The sequence below is a fragment of the Scyliorhinus torazame genome, chromosome 12, assembly GCF_047496885.1.
Source record: "Scyliorhinus torazame isolate Kashiwa2021f chromosome 12, sScyTor2.1, whole genome shotgun sequence".
NCBI lineage: Eukaryota > Metazoa > Chordata > Chondrichthyes > Carcharhiniformes > Scyliorhinidae > Scyliorhinus > Scyliorhinus torazame.
In genome coordinates this window covers 208,872,073-208,889,871 of record NC_092718.1, presented here as the reverse complement: position 1 = coordinate 208,889,871, position 17,799 = coordinate 208,872,073, and the positions used below count along the sequence as shown (strand labels likewise).

The 17,799-nt window shown below is 49.8% G+C and overlaps 1 protein-coding gene across 15 annotated transcripts in view; it reads right to left on the bottom strand.

Moving 5' to 3' along the window:
- Positions 1 to 17,799, bottom strand: part of msi2b (musashi RNA-binding protein 2b) — a 603,647-nt gene that overhangs the window by 173,132 nt on the left and 412,716 nt on the right. For all 15 annotated transcript variants that reach the window (XM_072469818.1, XM_072469819.1, XM_072469820.1 and 12 more), the window contains one exon: positions 14,721 to 14,803. In XM_072469818.1, the coding sequence (XP_072325919.1) occupies positions 14,721 to 14,803 (83 nt within the window). The remainder of the gene's footprint in view (positions 1 to 14,720; positions 14,804 to 17,799) is intronic.

Here is a 17,799-nt window from a genome sequence, read left to right as displayed (position 1 = left end):
CCCGCAACGATGCCCGCTGGTGTTGGGGCTGGGAAAGCCCACCCATTATCGGGTCTTTTGTGCGAGTTTATTGGAGGCAGATTGGCTGCCTTGCTTCCTACATTCTAACAGTGATTGCACGTCAAAAATGCCTGGTTGGCAGTTCGGCTCAATGCTATGCACTGGGATGGCGAAAGACCCTTGTATATAATTACAAGTTTTTGTCCTCAGTTCCGACTCACCAGGAGTGTAGGGTTACCCTGGTAACCCAATCCCCGTGGTCCTCTCCCATCTGCTCTCTCTTAGGGGGAAAAACAGCGATAGAGGGAGAATGACCAGACAGGGCAGGACCAATGAACCTTCTGCTGAACAAGCAGTGCCCCCATGGGACCTGTCCTAATTCAGGGGTCCACGGCCCTTTTTCTGAAACTCGTTCTCCAGCTGTGGACGATTCCGGCAAGCCTGGTGCTTACTTCCCACCGCCGTCACTGTGGTGAAGGGAGTTCTCTTTGAAACGGCGCATTCCCAGTGATGACCGTGTTCAAAGAGTCAGGTTTAGCCAGGCTGACTTCCGCCAGCCATGAAGTGTGGCGTGTGTAAAGGCAGATTTCGAGAGCCCCGTTGTGTCACTGAGAATCAGAACAAAGTAAAACAGGGCTAATGTGAATACAGAAAACGCTGCAGACACTCAGCAGGTCTGTCAACATCAAAGGAGGGAAAAGACAAGTTAAGGTTACACTTGATACATTAACACACCTCCAGTCCCCACAAGATGCTGCCTGACCTGTTGGCGGGTCTGTTTAGGATTTTGATTTATTGCTTTTTAACATTCAATGTGGTGTTTGCACATTCGCCCCATGTCTGCGTGGGTTTCCTCCCACAGTCCAAAGATATGCCGGTTAGGTGGATTGACCGTGCTAAATTGCCCCTTAGTGTCCAAGGATGTACAGGTTAGGTGGATTGACCATGCTAAATTGCCCCTTAGTGTCCAAGGATGTACAGGTTAGGTGGATTGACCATGCTAAATTGCCCCTTAGTGTCCAAGGATGTACAGGTTAGGTGGATTGACCGTGCTAAATTGCCCCTTAGTGTCCAAAGATGTGCGGGTTAGGTGGATTGACCATGCTAAATTGCCCCTTAGTGTCCAAAGATGTGCCGGTTAGGAGGATTGACCGTGCTAAATTGCCCCTTAGTGTCCCAAGATGTGCAGGTTAGGTGGATTGGCCGTGCTAAATTGCCCCTTAGTGTCCAAAGATGTGCGGGTTAGGTGGATTGACGATGCTAAATTGCCTCTTAGTGTCCAAAGATGTGCAGGTTAGGTGGATTGACCATGCTAAATTGCCCTTTAGTGTCCAAAGATGTGCGGGCTAGGAGAATTGACCATGCTAAATTGCCCCCTAGTGTCCAAAGATGTGCAGGTTAGGTGGATTGACCATGCTAAATTGCCCTTTAGTGTCCAAAGATGTGCGGGTTAGGTGGATTGACCATGCTAAATTGCCCTTTAGTGTCCAAAGATGTGCGGGCTAGGTGGATTGACGATGCTGAATTGCCCCTTAGTGTCCAAAGATGTGCGGGTTATGCGGGGTTCTCTTTCAGAGGGTCGGTGCAGACTCGATTGGCTGAATTGCCTCCTCCCACACTGTTGGGATTCTATGGATCGAAATGCCTATTCGCAGTTCGAATACAGTTCTAAATTCAAGAGGTGATCTTTCCATGTTCCATCAGAGAAGGCTCAGGTTAGATTTAATAAAAGCGTTCAAAATGAAGGTTCTGAGGGTGAATGAGCAGAAGCGGTTTCCAATGACGGGGTCAGGGTGGGTGGGTGGAGGGGAACTGAGGTGTCAGTCAGCAGATATGGAGTCATTGGCAAAAGGACCTGAGCGGGAGATGGAGGATATTTTTTAACGCAGTAAACTGTTGGGATCTGGGACGCGTTGCCTGCAACATTGAGTAACGACGAGTACATTGGCCTGTAGTGCAGTGTTACAACTTGGCACTACCCAAACCCACGAGCTTGACCACCTAGAAGGGCAAGGGTAGCAGATCCATGGGCACACCACCATTTCAAAGTCTCACACACACACCATCCCAACTTGGACATCGCAACTGGGTCAAAATCCCGGAATTCCCAACCTAACGGCACCGTGGGATTACTTTCGCCCACATGGATTCAGGGATGAAGGACCTCTATCTGTGCGGGGAGATCAGAGAAGCTAGGCTGGTTCCCGTTAGAAGGCTGCCCGCCCACCCACCGCCTTCTCAAGGGCAAATAGAGATGGGCAACGATGCTGACCTTACCTCTGACAGGAGAACGAATTAAAAGAAAATGCTGATCGGGTAAGTTTGGAAGGAGGGACTGAAAGCTTCCATCTTGCCCCTTTTTAAGAGGTGCTGCATTGACCCCCTTTTGCCTTGGTCGCTGGCCAATGGGGCAGGTTGACATGTGGACTTGGCCACTGGCCTTATGTTGACTCAGTTCCTCCACACATTGCCCAGATCAGGAGCTCCATACAGCTGAAGAATGACTGGTGCACCTGCTCTGTTACAGGAGATGTGCTCGTCTCTTTGAATGCTCTGCCCCATAACCCTGCTGTACATCATCCCCTTGCCTGTCGGCGTTGGGGGTCCTCGCTCAAATGCTGCTCTGTAAATAGCCCCCAAGGGCTGAGGTTCTCTGTTTAGTCTACTGCAATGCCCCTCCCTCTCTTCACTGGGACAATTAGATTAAAAATGTCCTTTGCACAATGAGATTTTGCCCCAGAGTCTTGGCAGCGTTCCTCGTTAACGCTGAACTTAACGATTGGAAAAATTCACTTTTGAGACTGAGGTGTCCTTGGGTTTTGCCCGAGAAACCCCAAAGTACATATTATAAAGTCACATCGTTCAGGGTTCATTGAGTATGTGGCTCGTGTTACTGAAGGTAATGGACAAAGGGACGAGACTTTAAAGTGCAAAGTGTCAGCTGACATTTTCCACCTCGCTCCGGATTCCTCTACCCCCGAGATGCCAGCTGAACTGAGCATAGGAGACAGTGCACAAGGGGGTTATTCTGACCCAGGGCCTGCTCCACCATTCAGTATGGTCATAGTAAGAAGTACTCTCGCTCCAGCGACCATTGACAGGGTCGGTATGATAAGCTTGTTAAGCGGATTACCGAGTGCTTCTTGGCCAATATAATCTCTCCCTCTCATTTTTCCAAGTGACTGTTCCCCATTAACATTCTTTCAGAAAGGGAAAGGGCAGCACGGGGAGTCCAAACTCTCCTCCAGTCTTGGTCAGCACCTATGGGAAGGAACCACCAACAAAGGAAGAATAAACAAGCACACCTCATGCGCCAGTTCTCCTCTGGAGTTACGGGAGATCCGCGCGGGTGGGCCGTCTCATCTGTTCTAACGACTGACTTTGTAATCAGGACTTGCACAGTATAGAAGGAGGCCTTTCGGCCCATTGGCCCCTGACCTGGCCCTTTGAAAGGGCGATCCAGTTAGCCCCACTCCTAAGTGTCCTTTCCCGATCGCCTTGCGCATCTTTCCTTTTCAAGTATCTATCCAAGTGCGTTTGAAAGGATACAGAATCTGCCCCCGCCACCCTTACAGACAACACAACACCTCAGTGTAAAACAAAACCCTCACCTCCCCAGCAGTTCCTTTGCCAATGACATTAAACCTGGCTCCTGGCATGTCTGCCCCACACCCCCCAGCCAGCAGAAATAGTTTCTCCTCAGTTACTCCACCAAAACCCTTAAAAAGCTTTAAAAAAAAAAAAACCCACCTACTCTCAGAAGAGAGCAACCCTCGCTTCTCTGGTCTCTCACAAATAAAGTGCAAGTCCCTCGTCGCTGGTCCCGTTGGGAGTGAAGGTTAGCTGGAGTTTGGCGCTCGCAGGAGTGGAGAGGAAACCCAAAACGCCTCTCGGCAGAGGAGCCACGGGTCTTACTTCCAAAAAAATTAAACCGTTATCCCGGGGCGCCCATCAGCAAGTACACTGGGACCCTGAGAGAGGGAGGTGTTCCCAGGAGACATCACTTCACTCAAAGGGTTGTGAGTTTTTCAAAATTCTCTACCCGAGTGGGAGGTAGAAGCTCAGGGTACGATCAAGACAGGGACCGACAGATCTGTGGACAATAAGGTAATCGAGGGTTGAGGAGGAAGGTGAGGTTGGGGTCATACATCAGCCATGATCATGATCAGCCGTGAATCAGGATTTACCTGAGGAAGGAGCAGCGCTCCGAAAACTAGAAATTTGAAACAAACCTGTTGGACTTTAATCTGGTGCTGTAAGACTTCTTACTGTGATCATACCGAGTGGTGGAGCAGGCCCTGGGTCAGAATAACCTCCTTGTGTGCCATCTCCTACGCTCAGTGGCAGCTGGCATCTCGCGGGTAGAGGAATCCGCTGCATTCCTGGCAGATCTAAGCGCTCAAACATGGAGTACGGATGGTATCTGGAGGGGGTCTTTGTTCCCACTCCATGATCCAACAGTTGCTTCGTCGGTGCGAGAGAGAGTGAGAGAGAGAGAGACAGACACAGAGAGATGGAGACAGACACAGAGAGAAAAAGACAGAGCGAGAGAGAGTGAGAGAGCGAGAGAGACAGACACAGAGAGATGGAGATACAGAGAGACAGACAGAGAGAATGAGAGACACACCGGGATGGAGAGAGGGACAGAGGGAGAGAGAGAGAGATACAGAGAGAGAGACAGACAGACAAAGAGAGACAGAGAGAAAGACAGACAGAGCGAAAGATAGACATACACAGAGATGGAGGGAGACAGAGAGAGATAGAGAGAGAGAGACAGAGAGAGGGAGAGAGAGAGAGAGAGAGAAACAGAGAGAGTGAGAGCGAGAGAGGGGGAGAGAAAGAAAAGTGAGTAAGAGAGAGAGAATGAGTAAGTGAGTGAGTGTGTGAGAGAGAGAGCGAGTGAGTGAGTGAGAGAGGGGGAGAGAGTGAGTGAGTGAGTAGGGGAGAGAGTGAGTGAGAGAGAGAGGGGGGGGAGAGAGAGAGAGTAAGTGAGTGAGTGAGTGAGAGAGGGAGAGAGAGAGACAGAGCGAAAGAGAGACATACACAGAGATGGAGAGAGGGAGAGAGAGAAAGTGAGTGAGAGAGAGAGGGAGTGAGTGAGAGGGGGAGAGTGAGAGTGAGTAAGTGAGTGAGTAGGGGAGAGAGAGAGTGAGTAAGTGAGAGAGAGAAAGTGAGTGAGTGAGAGAGTGAGAGGGGGAGAGAGAGAGTGAGTAAGTGAGTGAGAGAGAGAGAGAGAGACAGAGAGAGAGCGAGACACAGAGAGAGAGAGAGAGAGAGAGTGACGGAGACCAGAACCTCGTGACCTCCCGATGTCCCCTTACGGAGGAGCACAGCAAGAGGAGGGCACTTTGGGGAGAATTAAAATCTTCCGGGCAAACCCTGCTTTAAAACGATTTCCCGGCCCAGGAATGAAAAGGAACGTCTCCATCATTTCCCTGTGTTGTCATCTTCAGACACATTTCAATTTCCATTTTCAGACCGTGGAAAGGTCACAGATGGGATGCCCCAAATGGATTGGGGGAAAAGTTGTTTCATTCGCACCATTTGATGTTGTTAGCAACCAGGCCCCTCGCTACCTTTCTGCTGCAGGGTTTACAAGCCAAATATGCAGGCCAGATTGTTACAAACAGCGGCGGGAAGATTTCTTTGATCATACCCACACCGCGAGCTTTAATACCTGATAGAATCCCAATAAGGAGGACAAGCACGCTCCTCTCGTTAAGTATATGCTTAACTGTGTATCTTTGTTGCTAAGCTACATTGACGAAGAACCTAAAATGTTTTAATTGCCAATAATGCTGCAATTGGCTTTCCCATTACGCTGAAAATGAAAGATGGGATTGACACAGGAAACCAATTATTGCATGAAGAGGAGTGCGGAGGGGGGGGGAGGGGAGAGGAGGAGTGAGAGCCAAGGAGCTGCAAGCCAGGGACGTTATTGCCAGCAATTTTAGATGAATGATCCTGTTGGGAATAATGGAAGCAGATAAGCTAACGTATGGTGCTGGGTCTTTGTGCGACTTTCCCACTGCCCGATCACACCACACCTCCCCGTCCGACCAGGAGGTGGCAGTCCGAGCTGTTACGCCCTCCACGGAAACTGTCAAAGGCGACACGTCATTGGCTAACGCCATAGGCCCCCAATGGTGCTGGATCTTTGTGCGACTTTCCCATTGCCCGATCACACCACACTTCCCCGTCAGACCAGGAGGTGGCAGTCCGAGCTGTTACGCCCTCCACGGAAACTGTCAAAGGCGACACGTCATTGGCTAACGTCATAGGCCCCCAGTAGCATGAGGCAAATCAAGACAGTTCTAAAGGGACATCCAAGGGGTGCTTTTGTGTAATTCAGGACACCTTAGGCGGGACTCAAGTATTTCTTTTTTTTTTAGATTTTCTTTTACAAATTTAGAGTACCCAATTCACTTTTACCAATTAAGGGGCAATTTAGCATGGCCAATCCACCTAGCCTGCACATCTTTGGGTTGGGGGGGGGGGGCCAACCCACCTAGCCTGCACATCTTTGGGTCAGGGGGGGTAGAAAACTCATGCAAACACGGGGAGAATGTGCAAACTCCTCACGGACAGTGACCCAGAGCCGGGATCGAACCTGGGACCTCGGCGCCGTGAGGCAGCGGGGCTAATCCACTGCACCACCGTACTTCCTGACTTGACTATTTCTAAGGGTGTATGACAGTGAGTTGAGCACAGGAGGTTGTCCCCTTCCCTTTCCCAACAGGATACTCCATCCAGCAGGAACCCACTGACCCCAAAGCCGCACGGTAGCACTGTGGCTTCACAGCGCCAGGGTCCCAGGTTCGATTCCCGGCTTGGGTCACTGTCTGTCTGTGCGGAGTCTGCACGTTCTCCCCGTGTCTGCGTGGGTTTCCTCCGGGTGCTCCGATTTCCTCCCACAAGTCCCGAAAGAAGTGCTGTTCGGTGAATTGGACATTCTGAATTCTCCCTCTGTGTACCCGAACAGGGGCCGGAGTGTGGCGACGAGGGGATTTTCACAGTAACTCTATTGCAGTGTTTATGTAAGCCTACTTGTGACAATATTAAGATTATTAAAGCCGGAATTCCCCAGGGCTGCTGGCTCAGCAGGAACATGAATTTGTCTGTCTTAAAGGGACACGGCACAGTTACAAACTAACTGCTTGATTTTTGTCTGAAGTGAAGGGCATGGGAAAGGGTGGCCCTTTAAGAGGGCAGAGCCAAGCTTCGTTTCTGTATTTTTGGTTATCACAGGACATGCAGAAAAATGGAATTGCTCTCTGAAAGATCCACCTCACCTAAAAATTAGTTCATTTATTCGGTCATTTATTTTCCCTGTGTTGCTTCCCAGGTTTTGAGTTCCATCTCCCCACCACCCATTCCACAAATAATGTCCCCGCAAAGTAACACTGCCCAAAATGCTGACAGGAGGTGGAAATGTGTGTGTGTGTGAAACTCCTCAGCTCAGCAACAAGGGCCTCGGTTACGTTAAAACAACAGGTGGAATTCCCCCCAACATGGCGCGCAGGTGTCGAGATCCACCTGACCAATGCCTGGGGCTGCTTCTGGCGTCAGGATGGAGGCCGCCGGTGGGGAGTGTGGTGGTGGTGGTGGTGGTGGTGGTGGTGGTGGTGGTGGTGGGGGGGTGGTGAACCTTCCAGTTTCGGTGTCCTGTAGAACATAGAACATTACAGAGCAGTACAGGCCCTTTGGCCCTCGATGTTGAGCCGACCTGTGAAACCACTCTAAAGCCCATCTACGCTATTCCCTTATCGTCCATATGTCTATCCAATGATCATTTGAATGCCCTTAGTGTTGGCGAGTCCACTACTGTTGCAGGCAGGGCATTCCACGCCCTTACTACTCTCTGAGTAAAGAACCTACCTCTGACATCTGTCTTATATCTATCTCCCCTCAATTTAAAGCTATGTCCCCTCGTGCTAGACATCCCTTTCCGAGGAAAAAGGCTCTCACTGTCCATCCTATCCAATCCTCTGATCATCTTGTATGCCTCAATTAAGTCACCTCTTAACCTTCTTCTCTCTAACGAAAACAGCCTCAAGTCCCTCAGCCTTTCCTCATAAGATCTTCCCTCCATACCAGGCAACATTCTGGTAAATCTCCTCTGCACCCTTTCCAATGCTTCCACATCCTTCCTATAATGCGGCGACCAGAATTGCACGCAATATTCCAAATGCGGCCGCACCAGAGTTTTGCACTGCTGCAACATGACCTCAGGGCTCCGAAACTCAATCCCGCTACCAATAAAAGCTAACACACCGTGCACCTTCTTAACAACCCTCTCAACCCGGGTGGCAACTTTCAGGGATCTATGTACATGGACACCGAGATCTCTCTGCTCATCCACACTGCCAAGAATCTTACCATTAGCCCAGTACTCTGTCTTCCTGTTATTCCTTCCAAAATGAATCACCTCACACTTTTCTGCATTAAACTCCATTTGCCACCTCTCAGCTCAGCTCTGCAGCTTATCTATGTCCCTCTGTAACTTGTAACATCCTTCCGCACTGTCCACAACTCCACCGACTTTAGTGCCATCTGCAAATTTACTCACCCATCCTTCTACGCCAAGTCATTTATAAAAATGACAAACAGCAGTGGCCCCAAAACAGATCCTTGTGGTACACCACTAGTGACTGGACTCCAGGCTGAACATTTCCCATCAACCACCACCCTTTGTCTTCTTCCAGCTAGCCAATTTCTGATCCAAACTGCTAAATCTCCCTGAATCCCATGGGGATTCCCATAAGGGGGGGGGGGGGACCAGCTGTATAGCCCACTGAGCTAAACCAGCCATACTTTAGCCTCAGAATGGGATAATTCCATCCAACATTCCCGCTTCCAAGTACGACCCTGAGAAACTCACTGACAGCCGCTGCCTCTTAAAGGGGCCACGTCAACCGCGAACATCGAACATGAGTCAGTGAGGACAGAGTTGACCAATCAGGGAAATCTTCCACCACTCCTTTGCGGGGGAATAATAACCATCAGCGAGTATATTAACCATGGAGCAGGCGGTCGCCAGAAGCAAAGAAGAAAAGCGGAAGATAGTTGCTTGACAGCACAGAGCTTGAATATCTCTGAGAAGTACACATGCTGTCGAAGCTTTTTATTTTGCACTCATCGGGACAAACACAAGAATGCCAAATTTCAAAGGATTTCAACAATTGAACTAGCCAACCAATCAGCAACCTTTTCTCTGGTGCTACAAATTGTTGTGAGAGTTCAAATTTGGCATTGCTGCGTTTTTGCTGATGAGTGCAAGGTGAAAAGCTTCAGCAACATGTCTCTCTTTTCAGCAATGCTCAAGTGGAACAAGGAGGAGAGGACGGAGGCATCTGTGATGGGCAGGGAGAAGGGGGCCAGTTCCAACTCGAACAGTTGGTGGGATCCTGCTGATTTTCCCACTCAGTGAAGCTGGCCTCTCTGGTTACAAAGCTTCCCTGTAGCCAAGAGATCTGGCATCAGCACAGCTTTTCCACATCTTCCATTGGAAAGTCTGGCAGTGTTAGAGGAGAGCGATGAACTCAAGACTTTTAAAACTCTCTTATAGATGTAGAGACATGCACACAGATCACCGTCGAAAAATAAATCTATTCATCAGAGACAATGTTTGCAACTCTATTCAGAGCTGTCACCGGGCTTATTAAGTGTATTGGATCCAACTCACGATAGCCCCGAGTGTGCCTGACCTGATATTCTTCAACACTGCCCAATAAGCTACTGACTCGTTGTACACAAGAGCAGCTAATGCCATGGACAGAAGGGTTGGATGGAAGGACTGAATCTGTTCTGTTACCTGCCATCAGTCAGTCAGTCAGAAAGACATCCTCACCCATTAGCCCCCAGCTGCCCTACGGGGCTCAATTCTCTCTACACACACACACACACACACACACACATGTATAACTACACTCAATCCCGCAGACGTATATACACAGACGCACGTACCACCATCCTCCCTGACGGAGAGCACGCGGGAGGGAGCGACAGAGAGGGGTGGACGGAAGGGGTGAGGTGTCTACTGTGGTGATCTGTACATCTGTACATACATCTGCACATACACCAGGGACTGCAGCACAGATGTAACAGTCACAGCACCACTAGAGGGCAGCATCAGAGACGGCTATAAAGGGTCGAGCCCAAGGTAGGATCCGCCTCTTTGAGAAGCACAGAGCTAGGGAGCAGCAGCACACAGGGATAGCTTAGCATAGTGTAGTGATCTGTACAGCTGTACAGATCACTACATCTACGAGGTGAGAAATACTGTGGGAAAGGTGGGGTATAACATTTTATCATGCTTTTGAAATCTACCCATCAGAATGGCACTTCAGGTTTGAGCTGGATGTAATGTGGAGTCATAGAACCATAGAATCTACAGTGCAGAAGGAGGCCATTCGGCCCATCGACTCTGCCAGCTCTTGGAAAGAGATCCCTACTTAAGCCCACACCGCCAACCTATCCCCGTAACCCAGTAACCTCGCCTAAATTGCCCTTGAGTGTCCAAAAATAAGGTTAGGAGGGGTTATTGGGTTACGGGGATAGGGTGGAAGTGAGGGTTTAAGTGGGTCGGTGCAGACTCGATGGGCTGAATGGCCTCCTGCTGCACTGTATGTTCTATGTTCTAAACTAACCCTTATGGACACTTAGGGCAATTTTAGCATGGCCAATCCACCTAACAAGCACGTCTTTCGGGACTTGTGGGAGGAAACCCACGCAGACACGGGGAGAACGTGCAGACTCCGCACAGACAGTGACCCAGGGCCGGGAATCGAACCTGGGTCCTGGAGCTGTGAAGCAACAGTGCTAACCACTGTGCTACCGTGCCGCAATCAGAGGATTGCTGCGATCATTTATTACCCCCAGGCTACAGGTTGCTAGCCTGTGCTAGCATTTATTCTGTGGATTTTGCCCGACGCCCCGAAAAGCCTCTATGAATCACACAAGATAATAACAAGTTTCCAAGTGTGTGACTCAACCTCCTAATATGGCAGCTACCTGCGGCACCCTCAGTCACGATATTGAGCAGGGGACTCCAAACTGGGCATTTTCCAATTGCCTCATTGAATTCTACTTTTAGTTAGCAATTAAAAAAATAAATCACGTCTAATGATGCCCCCCTTTTAAAAAAAAACATAGGGTCACATCCCTTCCAACTAATGCGAAAAGGATTTAGCTCCTGTTTTTTATTATCCACTCCTCCACAGCAGGGGCCACAGGCTTGGCTAAAGACTGGGCCCAGGAGCAGCAATATTATCAGCAGGTCTTGCACGAGCCTGCTCCCTTCCCCACTGTTGGACAGATGTGTCAGCTCACGTTAACTTGCAGCCCCGCTTCCCTCCCGTAGCCTTTGTTCTTAGTTGGTGGAGACGGGGAACGGAAGGGGAAGGGGAGGGGGAGGTATCAGAAGTAAATAAGTAGCCCGGGCAGCACAGTGGCGCAGTGGTTAGCACTGCTGCCTCACCGCGTCGAGGACCCAGGTTCAAATCAAAAAATGAATTGGGTACTCTAAATTTATATTGACAAATAAAATAGTGAATGAGTAGGAGGGCAGAGTCTGTGCCAATGGAATCCTGAGGCAGAGGAGAGAGAGCACCCTGGGACACAAGACAGAGCACAAATTCAGAAGCCAAGTTCCAACCCAGTCAGCCAAATTACTGAAAAGGTTTTCGTTCTCCCGAGGTCACAATTTTAAAAAGGGGGGATTAAGCACAGGTGGGAGATTCGACCTGGTTCACCGTTGAAGATAACGTTTCCTCTGCCTCAACCGAGGGCCAAATCTCAAATATTTCAAAATCTGTCAGTAAAGGCAGGAATAGGGCGGCAGGGCGGTGCAGTGGTTAGCACTGCTGCCTCGCGGCGCCGAGGCCCCGGGTTCAATCCCGGCCCCGGGTTGCTCGCCGTGTGGAGTTTGCACATTCCCCCCCCCCGTGTCTGCGTGGGTTTCGCCCCCACGACCCAAAAGATGTGCAGGTTAGGTGGATTGGCCACGCTAAGTTGCCCCTTAATTGGAAAAGAAATCTAAGAAAAAATAAATAAATAAAGGCAGGAATGAAGGTCGGATTCACAGGTCACACAAAACGAAGAGTCTAGACACAGAATGTTTTGTGTTGGGAGGAGCCGGAGATGTATACAAAGCACCCAGGCTGTGTCGCGGTGTTTCCAGCACGGTCTGCCAACAACAAGGCGTTTGTTTCCAAATGAAACAGATTTGGAGAGTGGTTTGGCTGCGAAGGGTGCTGGCGACGAGAGAATTGCTCCGGGGGGGGGGGGGGGGGGGGGGGGGGCCTGCTGCTCTTCTTTGAAGCCTTTGGGGTCTTTCACGGCAACCCAAGGGGGCTGACGTGAAATCTCCCAAACCTTGTGCTCCGGCGCCTGTCCCCTGGGTGTGGGTTCGGCGCAGAGAGCTGATGCTCTTCCCCGGCCCCTGCCAGAATCCCTGCGACTTCCCAGCCTCTTGCGTAGCGTCAACGTGGGTGGACCAGGACAGATCTTTGGAGATGTGCACCCCTAGGAATTTTAAACTGCTAACCATCTCCACCTCGACCCCATTGATGCTGACAGGGGCGTGTACAGTACTTTGCTTCCTGAAGTCAATGACCAGCTCTTTAGTTTTGCTGGCATTGAGGGAGAGATTGTTGTCTCTGCACCACTCCACTACGTTCTCTATCTCCCTCCTGTATTCTGACTCGTCGTTATTCGAGATCCGGCCCACTATGGCCGTATCGTCAGCAAACTTGTAGGTGACGTTGGAACCAAATTTTGCCACGCAGTCGTGTGTGTACAGGGAGTTAGAGTAGGGGGCTAAGTACACGGCCTTGCAGGGCCCCGGTATTGAGGACTATTATGGAGGAGGTGTTGTTCATTCTTACTGATTGTGATCTGTGGGTCAAAAAGTCGAGGACCCGGGGGTCCAGGTGGCCAGGAGCTGGGGGGCCCTGCATAGGCTTAATTTCGCAAGGCTGGTGGAGCAAATGGAGGAGGAGTTCAAGAGGTGGGACGCGTTGCCGCTGTCCTTGGCGGGTAGGGTGCAGTCAATTAAAATGATGGTGCTCCCAAGGTTTTTGTTCCTGTTCCAGTGCCTCCCCGTGTTTATCCCGAAGGCCTTCTTTAGGCGGGTCAACAGGAGTACAATGGGGTTTGTGTGGGCGCGAGGGACTCCGAGGGTGAGAAGGGTGTTCCTGGAGTGGAGTAGAGATTGGGGGGGCTGGCGCTGCCCAACCTCTGTGGGTACTACTGGGCCGCCAATGCGACAATGGTGCGCAAGTGGGTGATGGAGGGGGAGGGGGCTGCATGGAAGAGGCTGGAGGCGGCGTTTACTTTATTTTTGTTATTTACACTGGAGGGTCTGAGGGGGTGTATATACCTGCTAAATTAAGTCGGGGTGTTAATGTTAATTTATTATTTATGTACAGGGGAGGGGGGTATGGAGGGTTGCTTTTCTAGACTGTGTTTTGTACTTAACCCTGTTGGGTTCCTTTTTCATTTTGTTATTGATAGTTTATGAAAACCTTAATAAAAATTATTTTTTTAAAAAAGAAAGTCGTCTATCCAGTTGCAGAGTGGGGAGCCAAGTCCTAGGTTCTGGAGCTTTGATATGAGCTTGGCTGGGATTATGGTGTTGAAGGCGGAGTTGTAGTCAATAAATAGGAGTCTGATGTAGGAGTCCTTATTGTCGAGATGCTCTAGGGATGAGTGTAGGGCCAGGGAAATGGCGTCTGCTGTGGACCGGTTGCGACGGTATGCAAATTGCAGTGGATCAAGACGTTCTGGGAGTATGGAGGTGATGCGCTTCATGATCAACCTCTCGAAGCACTTCATTACGACTGAAGTCAGGGCCACCGGACGGTAGTCATTGAGGCACGTTGCCTGGTTCTTCTTTGGCTCCGGTATTATGGTGGTCTTCTTGAAGCAGGTGGGGACCTCGGAGTGGGTAGGGACAGGTTAAAGATGTCCGCGAACACCTCTGCCGGCTGGTCCGTGCAGGCTCTGAGTGCACGACCAGGGATCCCGTCCGGACCCGTCGCCTTCCGAGGGTTCACTTTCAGGGAGACCGATCTGACTTCAGAAGCTGTGATTGTGGGTATGGGTGAATTATGGGCTGCTGGGGTACTCAACAGTGGATTGTTGGTTTCCTGCTCGCACCGAGCATAGAATGCATTGAGTTCATTGGGGAGGGGTGCGCTGCTGCCAGAGATACTGCTCGGCTTCGCTTTGTAGCCCGTTATGTTGTTTAGTCCTTGCCACAACCACAAATAAAAGTCCCATCTTTTCACGAAATTACAGAGGTGAGTGAAAGTAAATCGGGCGGAACATCATTTAAAAGGATCACACACTGACTTAAATGGAAAATGCAGAGGTCTGAGCAGCCATTTACACATTGCCGAAAATGTTTCCTAAACAGAGCAATTTTGTTTTCTTTTCTGTGGAGTTCAACAAACCTTCCCTTGGCCTGCATTTCAATCATTTCTTACGACTGATTTTTTAACACGGTAATTTTTTGCTAAGTAACAGCGACTATTGCACATCGCAGCCACATGATGCAGTGTAAAATCTTTCACTGCTCCTTCCACCTCCAACCCCCTCCCCTCCCACCCACCCCCGCAGAGTCGGTGTGGACAGGGGCAGGAGTGGGTGTGGTGGGAGGGGGTTAACATCTGTGCTTGCTTCAGAACATCCTCTCAAGCCGTGTCACGGTCTCTTACCATTTTATTATTGATTTCGTGGAAATGGATTTCACAGACTTTCTCAACAACTTCTTCATTTTCGAAAGTTACAAAGCCGAATCCTGAAAGGGAAGCAGAAAAGGGAAAAGGAATATTAGCTGCTGCCACTTAACGCCCAGGTTACTGGCCCTTCTCTGTGAGGGGCCAGGGATCAGACACATGGTGAGGCATCTAACACCCAGCCATAAAACTCCATTCACTCAGGCACTAATTAGTCTCCCAAGGACTATTAATATGTAACAAAGGCCAGGAATGTGCAAACAACAGGCAAGAACTCCCACCGTGTGCCTGAGTTTATAAAAAAGAGTTTGGAATGAACTGTCCTTATCTCCTGCCTCTGTAGGCAAACCCTAAATTAACAACCAAACTGTTCTCATCCCCTGCCTTTATAGATACATCCTGAATCAACAACCTTGAGATCAATGTAAATTATTTGGGATACAAACTTTGCACGTTGCTATGTCAGGCTCTATGTTCACACATATAGCTCGCAAAGGCTTGAATGTTTTTTTTTTTAAATTCATTGATAGGATGTGGGCATTTGTTGCCCATTCCTTTTTATTTAAATTTAGAGTACCCAATTAAATTTTTTCCAATTAAGGGGCAATTTAGCGTGGCCAATCCACATACCCTGCACATCTTTGGGTTGTGGGGGCGAGACCCACGCAGACAAGGGCAGAACATGCAAACTCCACACGGACAGCGACCCGGGGCCGGGATCGAACCTGGGACCTCTGCGCCGTGAGGCAGCAGTGCTAACCACTACGCCACCGTGCCACCCTTTTGTCGCCCACCCCGATTACCCTTGAACGGAGCGGCTCGCTAGGCTAGTTCAGAGGGCATTTCAGAGTCAACCGCATTGCTGTGGGTCTGGAGTCACATAGAGGCCGGGCCAGGTAAAAACGGCAGATTTCCTTCCCTGAAGGACATTATCGAACCAGATGGGTTTTTACAACAATCACCAATGGTTTCATGGTCATCATTAGACTTTTAATTCCGGATTTTTATCGAATTCAAATTTCACCATTTGCCCTGGTGAGAGAGCATTGCCTGGGTCTCTGGATAACGTGGAGATACCTCCGCGCCGCCACCTCCACATACAGCTCCAGGTATCAGGACAACAATCCCTTGCTTTCATTAGAGAAGGGCTTACATTTCCATAGAACACTTCCAGAAGCTCAGGATGCCCTTCACACCAACAATGACTTAAGTATTTTTGAAGTCTACGGTGGTCATCGTAACACGAGAACATTAGGGAAAAGGTACATGGGGGGGGAGGGGGTCCAGAGTCCCGCAAATGCCCTCTTCCAAATCAAATCGATGAGGATGTCAAGGAGACCCTTCTGACCACGAGAGCTTCGTACCCATCAATGTTTAAGGCTCACAGTGATGACCCCTTCCACAGAAACTGTACCTCGCCACCCCACAATCTTCACAGAAACACATCAGGAAAAGAATCTAACAATCAAAAACGCCAACAGAGATTTAAACCCAGTAAATACGGTGTACCACTGCAATAATGAAAGTTCGGGAGCGCCCCCAACACAGTGCCTAACTACTAGCTCTGGAGCATTCTGTATGCGGCACGGTAGCACAGTGTTCAGCACTTCTGCTTCACAGCACCAGGGTCGCAGGTTCGATTCCCGGCTTGGGTCACTGTCTGTGCGGAGCCTGCACGTTCTCCCCGTGTCTGTGTGGGTTTCCTCCGGGTGCTCCGGTTTCCGCCCACAAGTCCCAAAAGACGTGCTTTTAGGTAATTTAGACATTCTGAATTCTCCCTCAGTGTACCCGAACAGGGGCAGCACGGTGGCGCAGTGGGTTAGCCCTGCTACCTCACGGCGCCGAGGTCCCAGGCTCGATCCCGGCTCTGGGTCACTGTCTGTGTGGAGTTTGCACATTCTCCCCGTGTCTGCGTGGGCTTCGCCCCCACAACCCAAAGATGTGCAGGGTAGGTGGATTGGCCATGCTAAATTGCCCCTTAGTTGAAAAAAATGAATTGGGTACTCTAAATTTTAAAAAGTGTACTTGGACAATAATAAAGATTATTATTATTATTGATTATATGCTTTGCTCAAGGGATAGGAAATGAATTCCCTCCTCGTATAGGCTCGACTCCCACGTCAGGACATAGCACCAATCTAAACCTTCCAATTAAGCCACAAGAGCTTTCTTACAAAAGCCAAACCTGGCTCCATATTCTATAGTCTTCTATTATTTTTATCCTACCAACCCCAGATCGTCACTGCACTTCAGGACTGGAGACTCCGCAGTGCCCGGCTATCCCACTGTCTCCAACAGGTCACCGAATTTCGTTCAACCACTTTTGTTGCTTACCGCTGGCGAACGAAGCCAAGTGGCGAGTGTGGCGCAAGGGCTTCTGGGAACCACCTGAACCCAACCGACGATGGTATCGGTTCCCAAACATTTTGCGCTTTCTATGAAGCAAACGTTTATCGAACGCGCCCCAGAATAAAGCGTAACCCGGGGCACATTTAATAATAAATAGGTACAGAAATGGGCGGCGGCGAGATGGGATGGGGTGAGATTAGGAAAAGACGGCCATAGCCTTGGTCAGAAAGATGGGGGTGTGGAGAAGGTCTTTGGAGGCGGAGAAGCTGTTGGGTCATTGGGGATCCAAAAGCAAAGGGGTGGGCGGTGGGGGAGGGCGGTTATACACAGAAACTGAGAGTCAGAGGAACAGGAAGCTGGAAGGAGATGCAAGGATCAAGGAGATTGGAAGGGTTGCTTGCAGCAAATTCACCTTAGAAAGTTGAGAATAGGGAGTGTTCGGCCGGCCTTGGGGTGTTGCGCGTGGCAGGATCCAGCAGAGATTTTGACCAATTGGGTTTTACAGAGGGGGCAGGATGGGAGACCAACATCAATAATCTGCGTTCACTTAACACCTCCCAAAGGAACGATAAACAAAAATTGGCCACAGATCCACATGTGGAGATGCCAGACCAAAGAAAAGCTTTGTCAAGTGGCAGCGTTGAAAGGAGAGCTGTAAAAGTGTTGAAGTATAAAGACGGAATTCCAGAGCCTCGGCTGAATGCACGGC